This window comes from Geotrypetes seraphini, chromosome 7, assembly GCF_902459505.1.
Source record: "Geotrypetes seraphini chromosome 7, aGeoSer1.1, whole genome shotgun sequence".
Classification (NCBI taxonomy): Eukaryota; Metazoa; Chordata; class Amphibia; order Gymnophiona; family Dermophiidae; genus Geotrypetes; species Geotrypetes seraphini.
This window is the reverse complement of record NC_047090.1, coordinates 20,163,977-20,185,431: the sequence shown is the minus strand read 5'-3', so window position 1 is coordinate 20,185,431 and position 21,455 is coordinate 20,163,977. Positions and strand designations below refer to the sequence as shown.

Genomic DNA, 21,455 nt, shown 5'->3' with positions numbered 1-21,455 from the left:
AGTAATATGTAGCCCATCAGTGCAATATAGCTTCTTGTCCTTCCATGTATTTCCCCCATCCTCTTATGTACCTGAAGCCTTCTTGATGACACCAGGCTTTGAGCCATCTATTAAAGTCCTCTGTGTTTTTCACTCTTTGTTCTCGCTTTCCATATGCAGGCAGTATTTCAGAAAAAGCTAAAGTGTTTACAAAAGGTTTCACGCCCTCACCAAGCTCCCGAAAAGCTTTCTGTGCTGCAAGTGTGGAGTTGTTGGCCAGGTCATTTATTCCCAGATGGATAACAACATCAGTGTTAAAATCCTTAGTTTCTTCCTTAATTATAGTCTGTATTTGCCCGGAACTCCTGGTAGCTGAGGATCCTGGAAGACATTTCACTATTTTGGTCTCCTCGCCTTGTGTTCCAAGGTTAATGCCTCTGATGATGGAATCCCCCAACAGTAATAGTTTTCTGTTTTTGACCTTTTTATTTGTACTTAGGGTGCGCTTGTTCTCTTGAGTTACCTTCATTGGTTCCAGTCCCACCTCCCTTCTGTTTTCTTGAGTATCGCAGTGCACTAGTGGAGCGAAGGGATTCTGTAGAGGTAATATTTATGAAGGTGGATGTTTCTGTGTTACATGTCGCAGTCTTCCTGAGCCTACTGTGACCCATTCCTGGGCTGTTTTATTCTTTGAGGTAGAGGTGGTAAATTGGTATGATTTTGTGGAGTGATGAAAGCTGCTTTAATTGTATTCAATTCCTGTTTAAGTTTGCAGAGCTCCTCCTTAATACTAGCAAGTTGAAGACAGATGGGGCAAGCCTTAAGCCTCCAAATAGTATGTCTTGGAATTAAAGCACCACAGTGATTGCATAGAATAAAGGTCATCTTGATTGGTTGTGAAGTGACTTGATTTGAGTAGTCCTGATTATTTGGGTCTCTATATATGGTGGGACTATAAGTCTTACCCTTATTCCTGTGATAATATATCAAATTATTAGATATCACTTTCAGCTGATTTTCAGAGGATGGGTTTTTCAGTTTAATCACAAGGTTCTACTGCACTTTGGCAACAATTATTAGTTGGCAGTATATATACCAACCATTAAGAAAGCTATGGCTTGGTAACTAAATACATTAAGTTGACACATGGCAGCCCCTCTGGATAGCTGCCTTAAACTGAGTTCAGTTTTTAGTGAAGTGTTTAATCATTGATAGTGGCGTCCTTAGCTGCTGTTATTGTAGCGATCCATTGCTGTATTGGGCTTCCCCTTTTGCATTGATCTTCAACCTTGCCAGCACAATGTTTTTCTCTCATAATCTTTTTCTTTGCCTAATGTGTCCAAAGTATGAAGTTTGAAGTCTTTTAATTTTTATGCAGTATTATCCCAGGACAAGCAGGTAGCATATTCTCACATATGGGGTGATGCCAGTCATAGATCCCATCACAGACCATCTAAAATGCACTTTAAGAAATTAAGACTGCCCATACCATGCATGCGTGAGTGCCTTCTTACCCACTGCCAGCTTTTGGGACCATCAATTCTTTGTTTTCAGAAGCCATATTTTGGTTTTATCTTCACACACCTTCCTTAGACGTGTATTGTATATGTTTTTAACATGCACCTTTTACCTGCGTGTATTTTCTGCATATATTAATTGTGTATGTTCTATGCCTTCCCATATTATTTCTCTTTAATACTTAAATTTATTTCATTTACCAGTATTATTGAATAGAGTGCTGTTCCCTGTTATGCTTTTGCCTACTAGCACTCCTCTCTGTCGGCGGTTTTTCTCTTGGGGTTGTTGACCTCTCGATAATTTTTAGATTTAGAAATGGTATTGAGGATGGACAACTTCGACCTGAGGCTCCTCTTTGCTTCCCAGGGCCATCGACTTTAACCTCCAGCTCAACTTCAGTTACTTTGGTGCTACTGCCATTGGGGGAACCGCGTAAAAAAGCTAAGAAGTACAAGCACTGTTCCCCCTCCAGTGCTGTTGCAACACGAGCAACTTCACCATCGAAAAGACAACAGATGGATACTTCTACACATGTGCGTTATGTACCAACTATCATACATGTGCAAGTTCCAGTATCACAATGAGCACATTTGTGCCACCTTGCTGCCTACCACACAAGCACTATCTTCACAGCAGCAAGTGCATTCTGTGCCGCCAATTGCACAGGCGCTCCTGTTCCAGCAACAGGTGCCATATATACAGCCGGGCTACTGCAGTTGCACGCTGTGCTAAACCCTGTCAATATGCCTTGACTGAGTTTGAGCAAGGTTAGCGAGATACTGCAGACCACCTGCATTAGGTATGCTTAATAAAGATGTCGATGACACACACCTATCAACTGTGTCTATAGCCACATTGTCATCATTGGGGGGGGGGGAGGAGAAGAGCGTATCATCTGACTTGACATTCCTCTAGACAGCTTTCCCGACAGCCACGTCGATGCTCCTCCCTAGGTCACAGCTCCACTCCTAGAAATCATAGTGCAACCAGATGACCTTCTAGATCTCCCCTCATTACTCTCCACTGTTTCAGGTCTGTGGGACAATATGGTGATGACTATGATTCTGACTTGTCTCTTCATGTTTCTAGCAGATCTGAGTTTGATGATGATTTCTCTGATGACAGTCTTCCAGATTCAGCTTCACTACCTGACAAGACTTTGCCCCCTGTCAGTCTGGTTTTCTCCAAGTTTATCAGACAAATGGGGCATGATCTCCCATTAAAAATGGAGTCTGAAACAGAACCTACTGCAGAATTCAGAGAGGCACTTGACTACAAGGAGTTGCCCAAGCACTGCCTGAAGGTTCCTCTCTACCACCTCATGAAGGAGGTCCTGCTCAAGAACTGGGAATGTCCCCTTCGTGTACCATTGCTCCAAAGTGGTTAGATTCTCTTTACAAGCTTCAATCTGCTCTTGGGTTTGGCAAACCACAGCTACCTGAGCAAGGGATATCGACGCCTTTTTGAAAGCTTCGGTTTGAAAATAATAACACATGCAAAATGACACCAGCGCAAGGTTTTCAAAATTATAATTAAGATTTATTGAATTATTGTTTCTATTTTTCCATTATGAGATCAAAAGACTCAAGCATAATTGCTTAACAGTTGCGCTAATGGGAGATCATTATAGATGCCAAATGCTGGCCTTCTCATAACGGTCTCGTCTTCATATCTCATTTCATTCTATTATATAACTTTTGGCTCAGTGACATCATCAAGTTTAACAACCAATAACATTTCACCAAAGAGGTGGTCTTAAAAGTTGGACAAAATTCCTCCACGTTTAAAAGTTAGACAGAGTTTTAGAACAGTACATTTGATTTCTGAATTAACATTATAACATTATTCAAGAGAATCTACAATTATTAACATGGTGCTGAAAAGTTCTAAGCCTTGGAGGAAAAGAAAAGAATCTGACAGGTCAAATGATATAGCCTTAGCCTACAGGAGGAGGAGGAGGGGCCGGCCTCCCCCTCTCCTCCTAAGCTGACAGTCTCACACACAAAAAGCAGGAGTAGTCTCTGACCTAATCACTCCCAGATGTTGGTTTAGGATTTCTTTAGGTTGCAAATATATATTATGTTTTTCAAACCCTATGCTTTTGTTCAACACAGCCACACAAATCACTCCAGCACTTGCTTGGCCAAGCCTTCCAAACATAATTTGCATTCAAACCTATATTTAATTCAGTTTGGGACACGTTATCCTTCTTTACCAGTCTAAAGCAAGCACATGTGGTATTAATTAACACCATGGCTGCTGGGAGCGGGAAAACTCAGAGAGGACAAAGAAGACAGAAAACTAGTCACTGGCACAAGATGGTGTCCAAAGACAGGACAGATATAGTACAAACAGAGAACCCAAAATGGATTCCATGTAATCATGATTTCCACCATGATTTGGCTCAACAGCAAAGTACATAAACAGATATTATTATGCTTTCCCTTATATTAATTTGTGGTGTGTTTTTTTTCTGGCCTTAGCTACATATTATTCAGATTTTTATTCACCCGTTTTTCCGTACGCTTCTATTTGGGCGTGGTCCTTAACTGACACAGATGTTTGTATCTAACTAGAATTACCCAGAATCATACGAAAAACAGGTGCTTTTGTAGAAAAACTCCACAAAAAATACTGCACTTATCATGTTCTGACATCCATTTCCATTACCGTCCCATAACCATCACCCCCTGCTGGCCATGAGCCACTACTCCTCACTACCACACCAATTGCTAGTAGTGGAATCCTTCTTGAAGAAAGCACACAGCCCCAGAACCTATGCTAGTGCTCCCCTGGGCAGAGAAGGCAGTACACTAGATAAGCTTGGTTGCAGAGTCTTCCAGGGCTCCATGCTCATGAGCAAAATACTAAATCACACATTTTATATGTCCTTTTACATGAAATCCCTTGTCCAGAGTATGTCCACTTATGACAAGTGTATACCCTCTAAACATCTCTCAGCTTATCGGCATCTCAAGCATGACCTAGAAACCAGAAAATATATGATGCCTTCAATGTTGCGTCTCGCACCTAAGCAGTGTCCATTGCTATGCACAGGCAGGCTTGGCTCAGAATCTCTGATCTGGATGCCAGTATTCAAGACCGTCTTTCCAACATACCGGTGAGGACTTGTTTGTAGATGAGGCAACTCAAAAGACATACTGAGTGTATGACCATTTTCTCCTCCTCAAAAGCTTAACAATCTCAGCAGCCTAAGCAATTTTCAACTTCCTACAGGTGTTTCTTCATACCATTCCAGAAATAAATACAGTACACCTCCTGTGTCTAAGTGAAATCTACCCAAAGACAACTGAGGCAACAGAAAACTGTGCCTACTCAACTGAAGCAGCAGCAGTCATTTTGACTCCCTTCTAGAGAACTTAGCTGGTGTATCTCAGCCTTCACCTCACACTCTCCCAATAGGAGGCACGCTCGTCCATTACCAGCAGTGCTTGACCCTCATACCATAAGATCATTGGGCCCTTTAAGTGGTGAGTCGGAGCTATGTCCTTCATCTGCGGAAGAAACCACCAAACCTCCATCTAGAGAGTGTTCTTTCAACTCCCATTAGAGAGCCCTTCTTCACTATGAACTCTCAATCCTCCAGCTCAATGCAGTAGAAAAAAACAGCAACATTACGCTGGTCCACAGCCCTGACGCAGCCTGAGGGCGAAATGGACAGCTAGCTTAACATTGGCGAAGGGACTAGCAGAGACAGCAGGAAAGATTGAGTAACAACGACTTTCACTGCCTATTTTCAACAAACCCTGCCCAGGATCTAAAAGTTAAGTCCCTGTTTTAAGAACTATAAGTTTAAGAACTACAAGTATTTTTGATTAACAGGGCAGGAGGGAAGCATGAGCCAGTGAGGTTAATTCCCTTTCTAGTGTGATTGCAAAACACATACAACACACTGGGATCTGAGGCTCAGCCCCTTTGATAGTAACTAAAAAGGATTTAAGTTCAGGAGCTATTCATAGTGGATTTACACCTCTGGATAACTTGGACTAAGAAAATTGAAATGACATTTGAGAAGGGTATTTTTTGAAATGAAGATATAGGGTTTCACATACAGATAGTTTATATGTACCTTAATAATTATTCAAATGTAACGAGTGGCTGTGAGTGACTGTATGGGATCCCATGAGTGATTATGTGTGTAAATGTATGTTCAAACATGAGAGTTGGTTTTGAAAACATATTTTATATATTTTAAACCTAAAGAAATCCTGAAAAGTACCACATCTGTAGTTTAACCTATCTGACCTTTCAGCTAGCCTACCATAGAAACTCTCTTCAGTCTGTAGCTGTAAAGGGAGGGCACTTTTGGCACTTAGGAATGTGGTTCAGTGAAACTTGAAGCTGTTAGTTTTCCAAGCATGGGTTCTGCAAACACAGAAAGGCTGTCAGATTTAAACTTTGTGTTGCGCATTCAGAAATTGATGTAAACAAAAATATGAGTTGTAAAACTTTTCTTTGAGCTGGTTAACTATGTTAAAAGGAATTTTCTTTGTTCAAACCTAAGGACAGCCTCTGTTGGCTGATTGGTCGATAAGGAGTGATGTCATACTGGTCAGTGTGAAGGTATAAAGGAACGCACCAGTATAGACTCTTTGAGACCATGTAGTGTTTCAGGAGAGGTGCAGTTTTCACGCCTGAAGGGTCTCCATTACATATATGCCTGCTTATCCTGGGATAAAGCACAGTTACTTTCCTGTAACAGGTATTATCCAGGGACAGCAGACAGATAGATATTCTCACAACCTGCCCTCCTCACCTTCTTGGCTTCTTAGCTTTGTTACTGAACTGGTGGTCCTGCGAGCTGGCAGCAGGCAGGAAAGTACCTGTGCATGCGCGGTGCGGGCATTCTTTTAATTTCTTAAGGTGACAGTGCATTCTGTCCCTGAATAACACCTGTTATAGGTAATTAACTGTGCTTTCTTCTCCAGCACCATAATTCAGACATCAATTTTCTACCTGTCATGTTTCTTTACTTTCATAACGTATGACTATTGAAAATACCATGTCTTGGACAAGTGAAATCCTTTTTTTTTTTTTTTTTTTTTTAAACTTAAACTATATGCATGCAGTTTGAAAGGTGCTTATTCCTCCTTTGCCTGTGACAGTGGACAGTGCGGTGGTTCTTTGCATTATGTTGCATTGTTCAGAAGTGTTTCTTCAGTTGTATTAAGTTTAAATTTTTATTTTTAAAGTTTCCCCTTCTCCAGCCAAGCAGCGAGCCAAAATGGATGACATAGTTGTGGTGGCCCAGGGAACCCAGACCCTGCGAAATGTGAGCACAGACCCCGAGGTCATCAAACTACAGGAGATTCCAACTTTCCAGCCACTCTTAAAAGGTGGGAAGCCTCTTAACTTTCCATTTTTTTAATTTTTTTTTATTTATTAACTCTCCAGCCTGGCATGGGCTAGAGATTGTGAAGTGGATGTGTAGAAAATCTCTTGAATAGTCCTTTTGTAATGTTGTTATACTGAAAGAAAATTGAAAGACAAAAAGTATTTATCATAATCCAATAAAAAAGGTAACAACATACAGTATTTCTTCACTAGATTAGGGAACCTATTAGCTCTTTACTAAGGTCAGAACAGAATGATCCAAAGATGGTAGTTTGCTAAAGAAAAGGGGTTGGGAACAGATTTGCCTCTATTTCATGCATTCAGGTAGACTAATGTGGTGCACACAGTTTTCTCCTAGTATTCCTCTGTCATTTGCTAGTCCTAAGATTGTAAAATGCTAAGTACCACAAAAGAGTCCAACAGGAAGAAGGCCCACAAACGAAGTCCAAGCAGAGAAAGCAGTGGGACAGGACAAAAAGCTTTCCACCAGAGCCAGCTGGATAAAATCAGTGATCTTTTATTTCAGTTCAAAAAAGCATGTAGTGAAAGTAGACCCGACACAGCACTGTATTTCGGTGTAGCAGTCCACCTGCATCAGGGGTCACTGTGAGCTTAACATTACTGAAACTGACATAATTTCTTGAAAAAGGTAAAAGCATCAATCCCAAAAAAGGGGACAAATGGAAGATGACAAGCCTGTGTGCACATGTAAAGCTGCTAAACAGATAATGGGGAGATCCAATAGTTTTGTAGTGGAAGGAAACGTGACCTCCTTGTGGTATCATAAGACTACCTCTGGGGATTCTATTTTGACAGACAGTATCAAGAGCAACTGGAGATCGCTCCTGCCTTGAGGCCACTATATCATGAGAGTACACAGGTAAGGGCATGGGAGTGGGATAGGGGAGGGGAAATTAAGCAGGTTGGAGGCTTCATCGGGGGAGGGGGGGATTATGATTCAGAAGAGGCTTGATTGTAAGGAGGTGGGGATGTGCTTGAAGGAAGAGAGAGAGAAGCTCACACAACCCTCATTCTCCGCTTGGGAGCATCAGGCCACAGCTGCAAGGTGACTCTCAAGCAGCATTATTCTTTTAACACAGGATTTAGCAACCTGTGGTACTGAGATGACACAGGTTGTTGAATCCCACAGTAAATTAAGGTATGGTAAAAGATCACCTTTAACTGCACCAGGTACGTTAGATAGATTGTGAGCCCACCGGGACAGAGAGGGAAAAATGCTTGAGTACCTGATTGTAAAAACCGCTTAGATAACCTTGATAGGCGGTATATAAAATCCTAATAAACTTGAAACACCTTGATAAACAGCCCCTCACCCCCCCTAAGTAAAACTGGCTTACTCTCTTGTTTTAGATTTTTCAGGGATGCTGGCATTTCCTTCTAAGCTGACATGAGTAAACTTTTTTGTCATGAGCAAAGGACTGAGTTGACAAGAACGACATTTTCCATAACATTACTTTGTGAGCACTTCTTACAGATATAAAAACACCGACACACAAACACTCACAAGGAGGTTGAAATGAGCCTTTCCATATTTGTTCACCTATACTTTATAGCTACTCTGAATTTTACTCAGATACTAGGGACCAGATTCTCAAAACTTAATGTGCCCTTAACACGGTCGTTAAAACGGTTCCAGCCGGTTTAGCATGCCAGTATTTTACCAGCTGATTATCAAACGGTCTTTTCGAAGCTTCCTAGCAGTCTCTGACTCTGCAATGCAAATGTAGTACAACAAAGTCATTAATATTAAAATGGAAGTAAAATGGGTTCATCAATAGTTAAAGGAGCACTCCAGGTGATTCTCTGTTGTCGCCAGGTGATTCCTTAAGCTTGTTGTGCCATATCTGTGGCCCACATTTTCTGACAAGGTCTGAGCTGTCATAGCCTTACTTTCTGGTCAGTGCCTGAGTGCTGATTGGCTCAGACACTGACAGGAAAGTAAGGCTTGACAACTCAGATCCGCCTTCCCCCCTCCCCCGGAAATGAAAAAAAACACAAAAAAACCAAATTGAAGGATGGCAGGAGGGATGTCTTCTGCTACTGGTGATTCTTACCCCCCCCCGACAACCCCCTCCCTCCCAGCAGGAGGGATATCCTCTCCCTCCTGCTGGCTGGGTCCCCTGCCCCCTTGACATCTTTACACCCCCTGTACCTTTCTGACACTGACCGGCTGGAGGGATTCCTACTCCTTCCAGCTGGCAGGTCTACCTCTTCAAATGGGTGGGTATTCCCCTTCCCGGTGCATCCTGAGATGCACTGGGGAGGGACCCAAGGTGCTTATTGGCCTAGGCGCTTAAGGCCCCTCCTATGGGAGGCCTAAGTTGGGTTCTTGGGGGGGGGGGAGGGAATCACCAGCGGTGGAAGGGAATGGGTATCCCTCCTGATGGGGAGTTTTTTGAAGGGAAGGGGTGGGAATCAGTGGCAGTGGGAGGGAGTGGGCATTCCTCCTTCCGGGTTTTGGTTTCCAGTGGGGGGGAGAGGTGAGAATCACAGGTGGCAGGAGGGAATAGGCATCCCTCCTGCAGATTTTTTTTTTTTAATGGGGACAGATATTGTGCATGTGTAACATATGCACAACATTTGTGCTCATTAAAAAAAATAAATAAATAAAATTCTTCCTGCCCTGAATAGCTGAGTGGCAAGAGGCTGCTTCACGGCTTCCCATGCCGCTCAGCTGTTAGGTCTTCCCCTGCCAGTTCTGCACATGTGTGCAATCACTTTTACAATGACTGATTGGATGGGGTTATGGCAGACCTCCACAAAACTCATTTGCATGCAAAATTGTTTTAGTATTGATCGCTGTTTTCAAACTGGAAAATTTATCAGTGCCACAGCTATCCACAGGATTTTAACAGTGATTTTAGAGCATCTGGCCCTTTATCCTCTCCTTCCCCTTCCAGCATGTGCCTTTTTCTTTATCCCTTCCTTCTATCCAGTGTCTGTCCTTTCTCCTCCCCACTTCTTTCCAGTCTCTCTGTCGCTCTCTCGCACCTTCCCACTACTGCTGCTGCTGCTTTCCTGAACCCGAGGCAGCAAACTGAAATCTAGCCATTGTGGGACCTCCCTGCAGCTGCTGGCTCTACTCTAGAGAATGACACGGGACAAATTTGACCCTGCAAGAACTCAATTTATCCCAGGACAAGCAGGCAGCCTATTCTCACATATGAGTGACGTCATCCATGGAGCCCGGATGCAGGCAGCCTTGCAAGTAGACTTGTTTGAAGAAACTCAGAAGTTTTGAGTCAGCCGCACCGCGCATGCGTGAGTGCTTTCTCGCCCAGCACAGGGCAAGTCTCCTCAGTTCTCAGTTTTCTGCGGAGCAGAGAAGTCCGTCTTTGACGCTCTGCGCTGAACTTAGTTCACTTCGTGCCTTCTAGTTTCAAGTTTATTGATTTTTAATATACCGACCATCAGTATCTAGCCGGTTTACAATAAAATGCTAAAATAGAGATAAAAATGATACTTAAAAGTAATGTCTATGAAGAGAAAGGGAAGTGAACATTGAAGACATTGACAAGACAAACTTGAAAGTGATGATTAAAAGGGAGGAGTGGGGTAAAGTTACATTGTTGGAGATAAGAAGAGAAAGAAAAAAAAAAAAAGGAAGGGGGTTTAAAGGAAATGGAAAGAAAGGGAAAAATCATTAGGGATAGGATCACTTCTTGAAAGCGGTTGGTTGATTAGATATTCAAGAGTAATTGAATGCGTCTTGGAATAAAAACATTTTTAGGTTAGTCTTAAATTTATAGATTAATTTTTCATGATGGAGATGAGATGGTAGAGCATTCCATAGGGTTGGGGCTACCACTGAAAAATTTGATTTCCTAGTATAGAAAAATTCCTTTATAGAAGGGATGGAGAGTAAGTTCTGGTCAGCTGATCTGAGAGTTTGTGAAGGGCGCAAGAGAATAAGGAACTTATCGAGGAAAGAAGGTTGATGGGAAAGTTTAATTTTAAAGACCAACAAGATAGTTTTGTAGGTAATGCGATGTGTGATGGGAAGCCAGTGGGCTTCTTTCAGAAGAGGAGTGACATGATCGTATTTCCCTAATTTGTATATAAGTTTTATTGCCGTGTTCTGAATTAGCTGTAGACGTTGCAATTCTTTTTGAGTAATTCCATTAAAAAAAAGAATTGCAATAGTCAAGATGAGAGATAACTAAGGAGTGAATAAGGGTCGTGATTGCTTCCGTGTCTAGAATAGATGTAAGGGAACATATGAGTCGAAGCTTGTAAAAACAAGTTTTTACCACAGAGCTAATTTGGTCATGAAATGTTAGGTCTTTATCTATAATTACCCCAAGTAATTTTATTTTTGTTTCTATTTTTACGGGGTAGGATTTAATGAATATCTTTCCTATTATTGTTTCGTTGTTTTTGGTTGGAAAGAGTAGACCACATGATTTATCGAGGTTAAGAGCGAGTTTATTAGCATGAAGCCAGTCACTTATCTTGTCTAGTTTATTGTTAATTTCTTGAATTTCTGAGATATTTGAAGTATCAACGGGGTGGAGTAATTGAATATCATCAGCGTAAGCGAAGATTGTGAAACCAATTGACTGTGCTAGAGTGAGGAGAGGGGACATGAAGATGTTGAATAGCAAGGGAGAAAGAATGGAACCCTGTGGGACGCCGTACGTTTGAGCGACTGGTGGTGAGGTTTCCTCCTTTGAGTGAACTTTAAAGCTGCGGTTGTTGAAATATGAGGTGAACCATAAGAGAGCCGATCCTGTAAGGCCGCAGTCTTTGAGTCTCTCATCGCAGCTCGTGTTTTATTTTACTTATTACCCTGTTGCTGTGCTTTTCTTTTGGTCATTGTTAAAAAAAAAAAAAAAAAAAGTTCAATTTTTTTGTCAACTGACTGGCGGGGCCTGTTGCACACCCTCAGTCTGCGGGCTTCGACTTTGTGGCGGCTATCTTTCCTTCTATGTCCCAGCCGGTCACGGGCTTCAAGAAGTGTAGCCAGTGCCAGCGTGCGATCTCTCTCACTGATCCACACTGCTGGTGCTTTCAGTGTCTGGGGCCTGACCATTGCCCGGAGTTGTGCGTTAGCTGTGCTACCCTTCAACCTCGAGCCCTCAAACAGCATCGAATTCAAGTAGAAAAGATTTTTGGTATCGAAACCTCTGCTACACCCTTGACCTCCGATTCGGTCAGGCCTGCTACGGGGGGGTGTCCTGCCTCCACGACTTCGACCTCGACTCTCATCAGACCTTCCTCGTTTGGAACGTCCTTAACCTCGAGTAAATCTGCCAAGTCTTCTCCTGAGCTTCCCCTCAGGACAGATACCTCAACAGACAGTTCCAGCGGTGGTCCTCAAGCTACCCAAACATCATTCCTCTAAATCGAAGCATTCTTCCTCTTCATCCGCGGAGCTTTTAGCCTCAGCAAGTGGTCTAGTTTCAGATTCGGATCCACAATTGCAGGCTACCATCCAGACCATTTTAGAGCAGGAATTGGTTCAGTTACTGACCAAATATAGTCCTGCCTCGACTCTGCTTTCTGCAGTCCAGCCTGGGCACTCAGCAGTCTCACAAGAGGTCGAGTCCTTGCCTGTGCCTCGAGCTGAATCCACACACTCTAAGCAAGGAGTCCAGTCTTTGCGAGTGTCTGGTCTGGAATCTTCACACTCTATGGAAGGAGTCGAGTCTTTGTGAGTGTCTCGTCTGGAATCTTCACACTCCATACAAGGAGCTGAGTCTTTGGGAGTGCTTTGAGATACCTCGATCCAGACCACAGAGTCTATGGAACTTCGATCTACAGCTTCCAGCCCAATATCCTTACATAAGGCATTGCCTGTTTCGAGGCATAGGGCGAAGTCTCCTTGACCTCGCACAAGACTTGCTTCCAGGCAGCACTCTCATCGCTGGTCAAGGCCTTCATCGAGGCGCAGGTCCTCCTCCAGAGAGAAGCTTCCTCATCCAGGCCTTCTAGCTCTTTGAGGCCTCCAATTCTGCAATCCAGGACACCAATAGCAGAACCTGAGGACTCCGCTTCTCCCAGTGCCTTGTCCCAGTCTGCTTATTCCTTCTCTCAAGATCATTAATACTAGACGACAATTTATTTTTTCCATTACGGCCCCTCAAGTCTGGAACTCTCTTCCAATCTATTTGAGAGAAGAACACAATCTTGATAAATTTAAGACTAATTTAAAAACATTTCTTTTCAAAGATGCTTTTGAATGATAATTCTCACCCTTGGATTTATTAATTATGATGATTTTGATTAATGAATTTTATATCCCCTACCTTGTGTTTTTTCCCTGACTATTCTTTTTGTAATACTTTGTAGTTCAAATCCCTTTTTCCCTTTTTTCTTGTTTGTGAAGTTTGTGAATAGTCTGGTTTGATTTTAAGTCTATGTTAAATATTGTATTACTCTTTAATATTGTAATTTTTAATGTTTATTATTTATGTTCATCGCTTTGAAGTATGACCAAGCGATTAATCAAAAACACTAATAAACTTGAAACTTATTCGCTGGGATATCAATACTCCAGGGAGGCTTCGCCTTCATTTTCCACTCGAGGCGCCTCGAGGTCATCGAGACCCTCTCGAGGCCATCCTCTTGCGGATCAATTGTCCTTTTCCTCCTTCCTCCGTCAAATGGCTGAGGACCTGGATCTTAAATTGGACTCTGGTTCTAAGTACTCTAAGGAGTATTTTAGAGGAAATGAGTATGTCTCTTAACAGGCTTATTTCTCAAGCTTTCAAATGAAACCTGGAGACTCCTTATGCCATCCCTTCTGTTCCAGGCAAGTTGGAATTGAGGTATAGAACTGTACATTGCAAGGGCTTTGAGAACTCAAAACTATTTCATCAGTCCCTTCTTGTGGAATCTTCCTTAAAGAGGAGTCATCCTTCCAGAGTCTATGTTGCTGTACCTCCTGGCAGAGAGGGCAGGACCATGGACAAGTTTGGCCATCGTCTTTATCAAAATTTGATGATGGCCTCCAGGGTTTTCAATTATAATTTTATCTTTACTACTTATTTCAAGTATTTTATTGATATACTTCCTGGGTTTTCTAAAGACCTTGGTCAACACAGGCTTTTAGAATTCCAGCAAGTCATTAGCAAGTCATTAGCAAGTCATTAGCAAGTCATTAGCACAACTCAGTTTACACCTTGTTCAGTCATCTTATGATGCTTTTGAACTTTCCTCGAGGGTCACTTCTTTTTCAATAGCGATGTGCCGCCTTGCCTGGCTTTGCACCATTGATATGGATCCCAACATTCAGGATCGTCTGGCCAGTATTCCTTGTGAAGGCAGTGACCTCTTTGATGAATCGATAGAGGCCGCCACCATGAAGTTGTCTGAGCATGAGAAATCTTTTGCTTTCATTGTCAGACCAAAGCCTAAGCCAGCTCCTTCCAAGCCTTCTCGACCTCTTCCATCCTATCAGAGGTGTTATCCTCTGAGGGCAGCTCCTTACACTCGAGCACCTCCCAAGAAACCACAACAGCAGAAGCAACAGAAACCTCAGCCTTCTGCTGCACCAAAGTCTTCTCAGCCTTTTTGACTATCATCTACTAATAATCTACACCCCAGAGTACTTCGGGAATTGAGAGATGTCCTAGCAGAACCGTTAGCTGAGCTTTTTAATCTTTCCCTAAGCAAGGGAAAAGTTCCCTTGGACTGGAAAACTGCCAACGTTATTCCGCTCCATATAAAGGGATGCAGGTCAGAGGCCGAAAATTACAGACCAGTGAGTCTCACATCAATAGTATGGAAACTTATGGAAACATTGATCAAAATCAGATTGGACACGTTTTTAGATGACAAAAGACTAAGGGATCCCCACCAGCATGGCTTTACTAAGGTAAAGTCTTGTCAATCCAATCTGATAAACTTTTTTGACTGGGTGACAAAAAAACTGGAAAAGGGTGAGTCCCTGAATATCGTGTATTTAGACTTCAGTAAAGCTTTTGATAGTGTCCCACACAGGAGGTTATTGAACAAGATGAACACGATGGGCCTTGGAGAAACACTAACAGCATGGGTAGAAGACTAGCTTAGCGGCAGACTTCAAAGGGTGATGGTAAACGGTACTCCCTCAAAAACGTTGGAAGCCCGATACTATTCAATATCTTTGTAAGAGATCTGCCTCAGGGACTTCGAGGCAAAATTACATTATTCGCCAACGTTGTGGGCAGTGCAGCAGAACCTAATGGTGCAACCATGCCTGACACCATGGAACAGGACCTACTTTTACTAGAACAATGGTCCAGTACTTGGCAACTGAATTTTAATGCCAAAAAATGTAAGGTAATGCACCTTCGTAACGTAAATCCATGCAGAACGTACACCCTGAATGGTGAAAACCTAACGAGAACTGCAGCAGAACGGGACTTGGGAGTAATCATCCAGGATGATATGAAAGTTGCCAATCAGGTGGAGAAAGCGTCAGCAAAGGCCAAACAAATGGTGGGATGCATTAGAAGAAGCTTTATCAGCCGAAAGCCTGAAGTTATACTGCCGTTATACAGATCCATGGTGAGACCTCACCTGGAGTACTGTGTTCAGTTTTGGAGGCCACATTATCAAAAGGATGTGAAGAAAATGGAGTCAGTTCAGTGAATGGCCACTAGGATGGTCTCAGGACTCAAAGATCTCCCATATGAAGAACGTCTGAACAGGCTACGCTTATATTCTTTTGAAGAGCGCAGAGAAAGGGGGGACATGATAGAAACATTCAAATACATCACGAGCCGCATTGAGGTGAAGGAAGAAATCTATTATCTTATGGGTCCCACGGCGACAAGAGGGCACCCTCTAAAACTCAGGGTGGGAAGATTTCATGGGGACACCAGGAAATACTTCTTCACCGAAAGGGTAATTGATTGATGGAATGGTCTTCCGCGTCAGGTAGTTGAGGCCAGTACCAAGCTCGACTTCAAGGGACGATGGGACTGTCTGGTGGGGGTCACTCCAGAGGAATGCTTAAAAGATAGATTCTCGAGGAGGGAGGAATCTTGAGTGGGCAGACTTGTTGGGCCGTCGGCCCTTTTCTGCTGTCATACTCTGTTTCTATGACCTTTTGTAGGCAGATTTGTGGAACCCTATGAGGAAAGATACTAATAATTTGGAACATGGACTGGGTAGGCTTTTATGATCTGATCCTGCAAATGACAAAACAAGATCGTTTCGATAAGCTGGAGTAAGCTTTGACTTCAACTCCAGAACTTAGAACCTAATGATAGTACCAGTCAGACTTCTATGGTCTATGTCCCAGAAGTACCGGTCAGACTTCTACGGTCTATGTCCCAAAAATAAAAAAAAATAAAATAAAAAATACACAATTAACCGTGAATGTATAATTTGTGTGGCTGTTGGTCAGCCTAGATGGAATGCTCAGGTCTTTATCTGCTATTGTTTACCATGGGACTCATACTCAAAACAATAAAACTCGGAAAAATTGAAGGGAGACAGATTCAGAACAAACGTTAGGAAGTTCTTCTTCACTCAGAGGGTGGTGGACACCTGGAATGCGTTTCCAGAGGAGGTGGTAGAGCAGAGTACGATTTTGGGCTTCAAAATGGGCTTGGACAAGTTCCTGAAAGAAAAGGGGATTGAAGGGTACAATTAGAGGGTTACTATACAATGCAAAATGCTTTAGAGTAATAGATCGCTTACAGGTCATTGACCTGGGGGGCTGCCGCGGGAGCGGACTGCTGGGTGTGATGAACCTATGGTCTGACTCGGCAGAGGTGATGATTATGTTAATACATCCAAAAACCAGCCTAAGTCAGTTCTTGGACGACCTAAAAGACAGGTCATCCAAGTGCCAATAATCGAAACAGGTTTTTGGACATATCCAGAGACTTTTTAGGCCTCTGAATCCTACTGTGCACCCAGAACTCAAAGGGGCAGATTTGGAGGAGTGGGAGGTGGGCAGAATTTGGGCCGACCTAGACTTAGTTGTCCTGCAGCAATCAAAAGTTTTACGAGGCTGCCTGGACGGAACTTATACCTTGTGACTTAGACAAAATTAAAACATGTATAAATGCCAGACTGGGTTGCTGCTTAGCTGATTGTGGCAAGGAATCTCGGTGCTGTGATCAGTTTAGCAGCCGCGGCTGGGAACACGGCCCCCCCTCCCCCCCGAATGTCCACGGTAGGAGGAGTGTCCAATTCCTCCTGCCGCCATCCTCCAAGACATCTCCTGACAGAAGGGATGCCCAGTCCCTCCTGCCGGACACCCCCCCCTTGCAAAAATCCTCGGCAGGAGGGATGCCCATTGCTGGGAGGGGTCTTTACGGTGGGGAGGGTACCTCCTGATGACAATCTTTGTGGTGGGGGGCGCAGTCCGGCAGGAGGAACTGGGCATCGCTCCTGCTGCTGATCTTTATGTGGGGAGGGGAATGGGTTCCCCGATTCTCTAACTGGTGCTTATGACAGATGCCGGTTAGAGAATCATGGTGTTAAGCAAAGGATTGGCCCCTTCCATGTCTAAAAGGTCTTGTTTTGGGCGTTTGGGATTTGGACAAATTTTTGGTAGAGAATACGGTTTAAAGATAGACGTAGTGGTGGTTTGTGCGATTAAATGCTTGGACATACAGGTAGGTCGTTTTTGAAAAGAAACCAATTTTGGACATACTTTTCAAGAATGGACATTTTCCTGCTGCTGACTTTGGGCAACTAGCAAAATTGCTGAGGCTTCAGAGAGGTGCTGTGGGTTTTTTTTTTGTGTGTGTGTGTGTGATGCTGTTATATTGTACAGTGTGGCATGATATGGGAGTACACTGGCAACAATGGCTTTAGTAAAATTGGCCACCCTCAAAGTATGGTTTTTCACTTTATTTTACTTGAAGTACCGTATTTTCGCGGATATAACGCGCGCGTTATACGCGATTTTACCTACCGCGCATACCCCTCGCGCGTTATAAGCCTGAGCGCGGTATAGAAAAGTTTTTAAACATAGTTCCCACCCCGCCCGACGCCCGATTCACCCCCCCAGCAGGACCGCTCGCACCCCCACCCCGAACGACCGCTCGCACGCGCTCCCACCCGCACCCGCATCCACGATCGGAGCAAGAGGGGGCCCAAGCCCTCTTGCCCGGCCGACTCCCCGACGTCCGATACATCCCCCCCCCCCGAAGGACCGCCGACTTCCCGACAATATCGGGCCAGGAGGGAGCCCAAACCCTCCTGGCCACGGCGACCCCCTACCCCCACCCCGCACTACATTACGGGCAGGAGGGATCCCAGGCCCTCCTGCCCTCGACGCAAACCCCCCTCCCTCCAACGACCGCCCCCCCCCAAGAACCTCCGACCGCCCCCCCAGCCGACCCGCGACCCCCCTGGCCGACCCCCACGACCCCCCCACCCCCCTTCCCCGTACCTTTGGAAGTTGGCCGGACAGACGGGAGCCAAACCCGCCTGTCCGGCAGGCAGCCAACGAAGGAATGAGGCCGGATTGGCCCATCCGTCCTAAAGCTCCGCCTACTGGTGGGGCCTAAGGTGCGTGGGCCAATCAGAATAGGCCCTGGAGCCTTAGGTCCCACCTGGGGGCGCGGCCTGAGACACATGGTCGGGTTTGGCCCATGTGCCTCAGGCCGCGCCCCCAGGTGGGACCTAAGGCTCCAGGGCCTATTCTGATTGGCCCACGCGCCTTAGGCCCCACCAGTAGGCGGAGCTTTAGGACGGATGGGCCAATCCGGCCTCATTCCTTCGTTGGCTGCCTGCCGGACAGGCGGGTTTGGCTCCCGTCTGTCCGGCCAACTTCCAAAGGTACGGGGAAGGGGGGTGGGGGGGTCGTGGGGGTCGGCCAGGGGGGTCGCGGGTCGGCTGGGGGACGGGCGGAGGTTCTTGGGGGGGGCGGTCGTTGGGGGGGAGGGGGGTTTGCGTCGAGGGCAGGAGGGCCTGGGATCCCTCCTGCCCGTAATGTAGTGCGGGGTGGGGTTAGGGGGTCGCCGTGGCCAGGAGGGTTTGGGCTCCCTCCTGGCCCGATATTGTTGGGGAGTCGGCGGTCCTTCGGGGTGAGGGTGCGAGTGGTCCTGCCGGGGGGGGGATGTATCGGACGTCGGGGGGGGCATCAGGCTTTCAGGATGGGGACAGACCTTCAAGGGGGGACAGGACTTCAAGGGGGGACAGTGCACGGAAGTCAGGGGGGGTGAACGGAGAGTCGGGACAGCGCACGGAAAGTCAGGGCGGGCGAAAGGAGCGTCGGGCATCATGCGCGTTATATGCCTGAGCGCGGTATAGAAAAGTTTTGGTACATATCATCGTGATTTCTGCGCGCTATACCCCTGTGCGCGTTTTACACAGGTGCGCGTTATATCCGCGAAAATACGGTATATAATAGATGACCCAAATTTTATATTATTTGGGCAAATTAAATGAGATCTTAGATGGCTTATGTCGGCTGTGGGAGAATCCTTGAAAAAGCAATTTTGTGAAACATGTCAGATTAAAATCTTCCCAGACCGTAGACAAGGGCACTTTAAAGATAAGTTCAAGATATTTATTTATCAAATATTTAAAGCACTAACCATTAGGTGGAAATATATTATATTTAAAAGAAAAACTGTCTAAAAATAATATATTTAAGGATCTATGATGATAAGGCACATAAAGCTAAACCACAATGAGATATTTTGAGTGGTGACGGATCTGTGAGAGGATTCACTGATCAGCGTTCGATACTGCCAGTGAAAACATCATGATAAAGATTGGGAAGCAAGATGGCGGCAGTGACGGATCTGTGAGAGGACGCTCTGATCAACATTTGATACCGCCAGTGAAAACAGCATGGTAAAGGGAAGCAGGGTTCAGTCCCAGGCAACCTGGCTTCCCCCCCCCCCTCTATGGTATCGTTTCAGCTGGAGAGTTTCCTCTTACCAGCTGGTGTTAAAAAAGATCTCCAGGGTAGTAACAGGCAGTTAACAGGAGATTTCGTATGCAGCATGGTTGTTACCACACTGAGCTCCAAGGTTTCCAAGAGTCCACTTCAACCCGGAAGTGAAGCAAAGAAGCAGATGAGGAGCTCTATTGCGGATACCGGTGAAGTTGCCGACTATAGCCCTACTTCTGGGACATTGCTTGTTTCTTCACCCACCGTGGTGGGACAGCCAGCTGGGTAAATCTGTGCTGAAGCAACAGGGGGATGGCCTGAGGAGGTTTCTCTGAGGTCTCAACCTGATGCAACTATTGCCAAAGAAGCTGAAATTAATAGCTCTACCAGGTTGAAGAAGAGACCTGAAAGGATAACCCTAGAAGAGGTATGGGAAGATGTTAATACTCTGGAGGTGAAATTGACTGAGCGATTGGATAGTGTGTTGCAACTGCCTGAAGTGGTACAGTCTCACATTAAATAGTCTGGGGACTTTGTTATCAAGGCTGACTCCCAAGTTCAGGAATTGGGAAGATCCACTGAGGGGATACATACGACTCAATTAACTTTGGTAAAGGACAATTTGAATATTCATCAGGGAATTGAAAGACTGGACAATTATGAACGCAGGTTGAATTTAAGATTTTTGAATTTCCCACAATCTTCACTATTACTATCTATTGAAATGCTTAAGAAATATTTGAGAGAAGTTCTACAAATTCCAGCTGAGTCTATGCCACCAATAACTAAAGCCTATTATATTAACTTGGGTAGTCCACTGAAAAAAACAGTAGCAGGCCAGACCTAGGGGATCTTACTTGGCTTATTGGAGAGTTCTAATAAGGTTTTGAACAAAGCATACCTTATTGCCACATTTGCATTAGAGTATGACAGGGAATTGGATTCTCCGAATGTATTTCCATTTTAAGGATGTAAAATTTATGGGTAATTCTGTTTTGGTATTTCCTGATCTTTGTAGGTCCACTCAGCAGAGAAGAAAGGCTTTTTAGCTCTTAAATCACAGGACTTTTTTTTCCTGCAATTTCTGTGTAAATGTATTATTAAAATAGAGGAGAAAACTTTTGTATGCTTTAATCCTGAACATTTAAGAAATTTTTGGGTAGCAAGGCAGCCTCCAGTTCCAATAGCAGTCTCTGCTCCTTCTAATGTGAAAAGTGTGGAAATTAATTAGATACTTAATACTTAATCCGTCATTTAAAATCAAGCTTTTTATGCATAAGTATTTTCCTTTTGTTCCCTGTTATTTTCTATATCTTGCCCTCAGCTCCTTGAAATAATTGCTTCTTTAATGGGGTTTAGATAGAGAGACATATTATTGTTAATTAGTTTAAAAGTTTTCTTATTATCTTTTTCATTGTACTCTATTTTCTTTGACAAGATTATGCTTATAAAATTTGGAAATTTGAATAAATAAAATATATTAAAAAAAAAGTGTAATGAATGTGTGAAAGAACTAGAGATTTGAGCTTCCCATATATTATATGGAATACTTGAAATAATATAAAATTTGGGCGATTTAGTAAAATGGAACATGTTTGTTTATTTCCAATAGTAGAAGGTCCCTTCAATTTCCAACCCTGCTCAGAGATAATTGTATTTTTATTTTTGTTATAACTTCTGACTCTGTGCATATAACTCAATCTGCCAGAAATTATCTATCAGGAAAGTTCTCGGATGCAGGGACCATTTTTCAGATATAACTAAGCTCGGAATCTCAAGTTTTTCCCAA

General features: G+C 44.0%; 1 protein-coding gene across 5 annotated transcripts in view; it reads left to right on the top strand.

Annotated features, from left to right (window-relative positions):
• Positions 1 to 21,455, top strand: part of BORCS5 (BLOC-1 related complex subunit 5) — a 224,355-nt gene that overhangs the window by 5,436 nt on the left and 197,464 nt on the right. For all 5 annotated transcript variants that reach the window (XM_033952212.1, XM_033952210.1, XM_033952211.1 and 2 more), the window contains exon 2: positions 6,711 to 6,854. In XM_033952212.1, the coding sequence (XP_033808103.1) occupies positions 6,711 to 6,854 (144 nt within the window). The remainder of the gene's footprint in view (positions 1 to 6,710; positions 6,855 to 21,455) is intronic.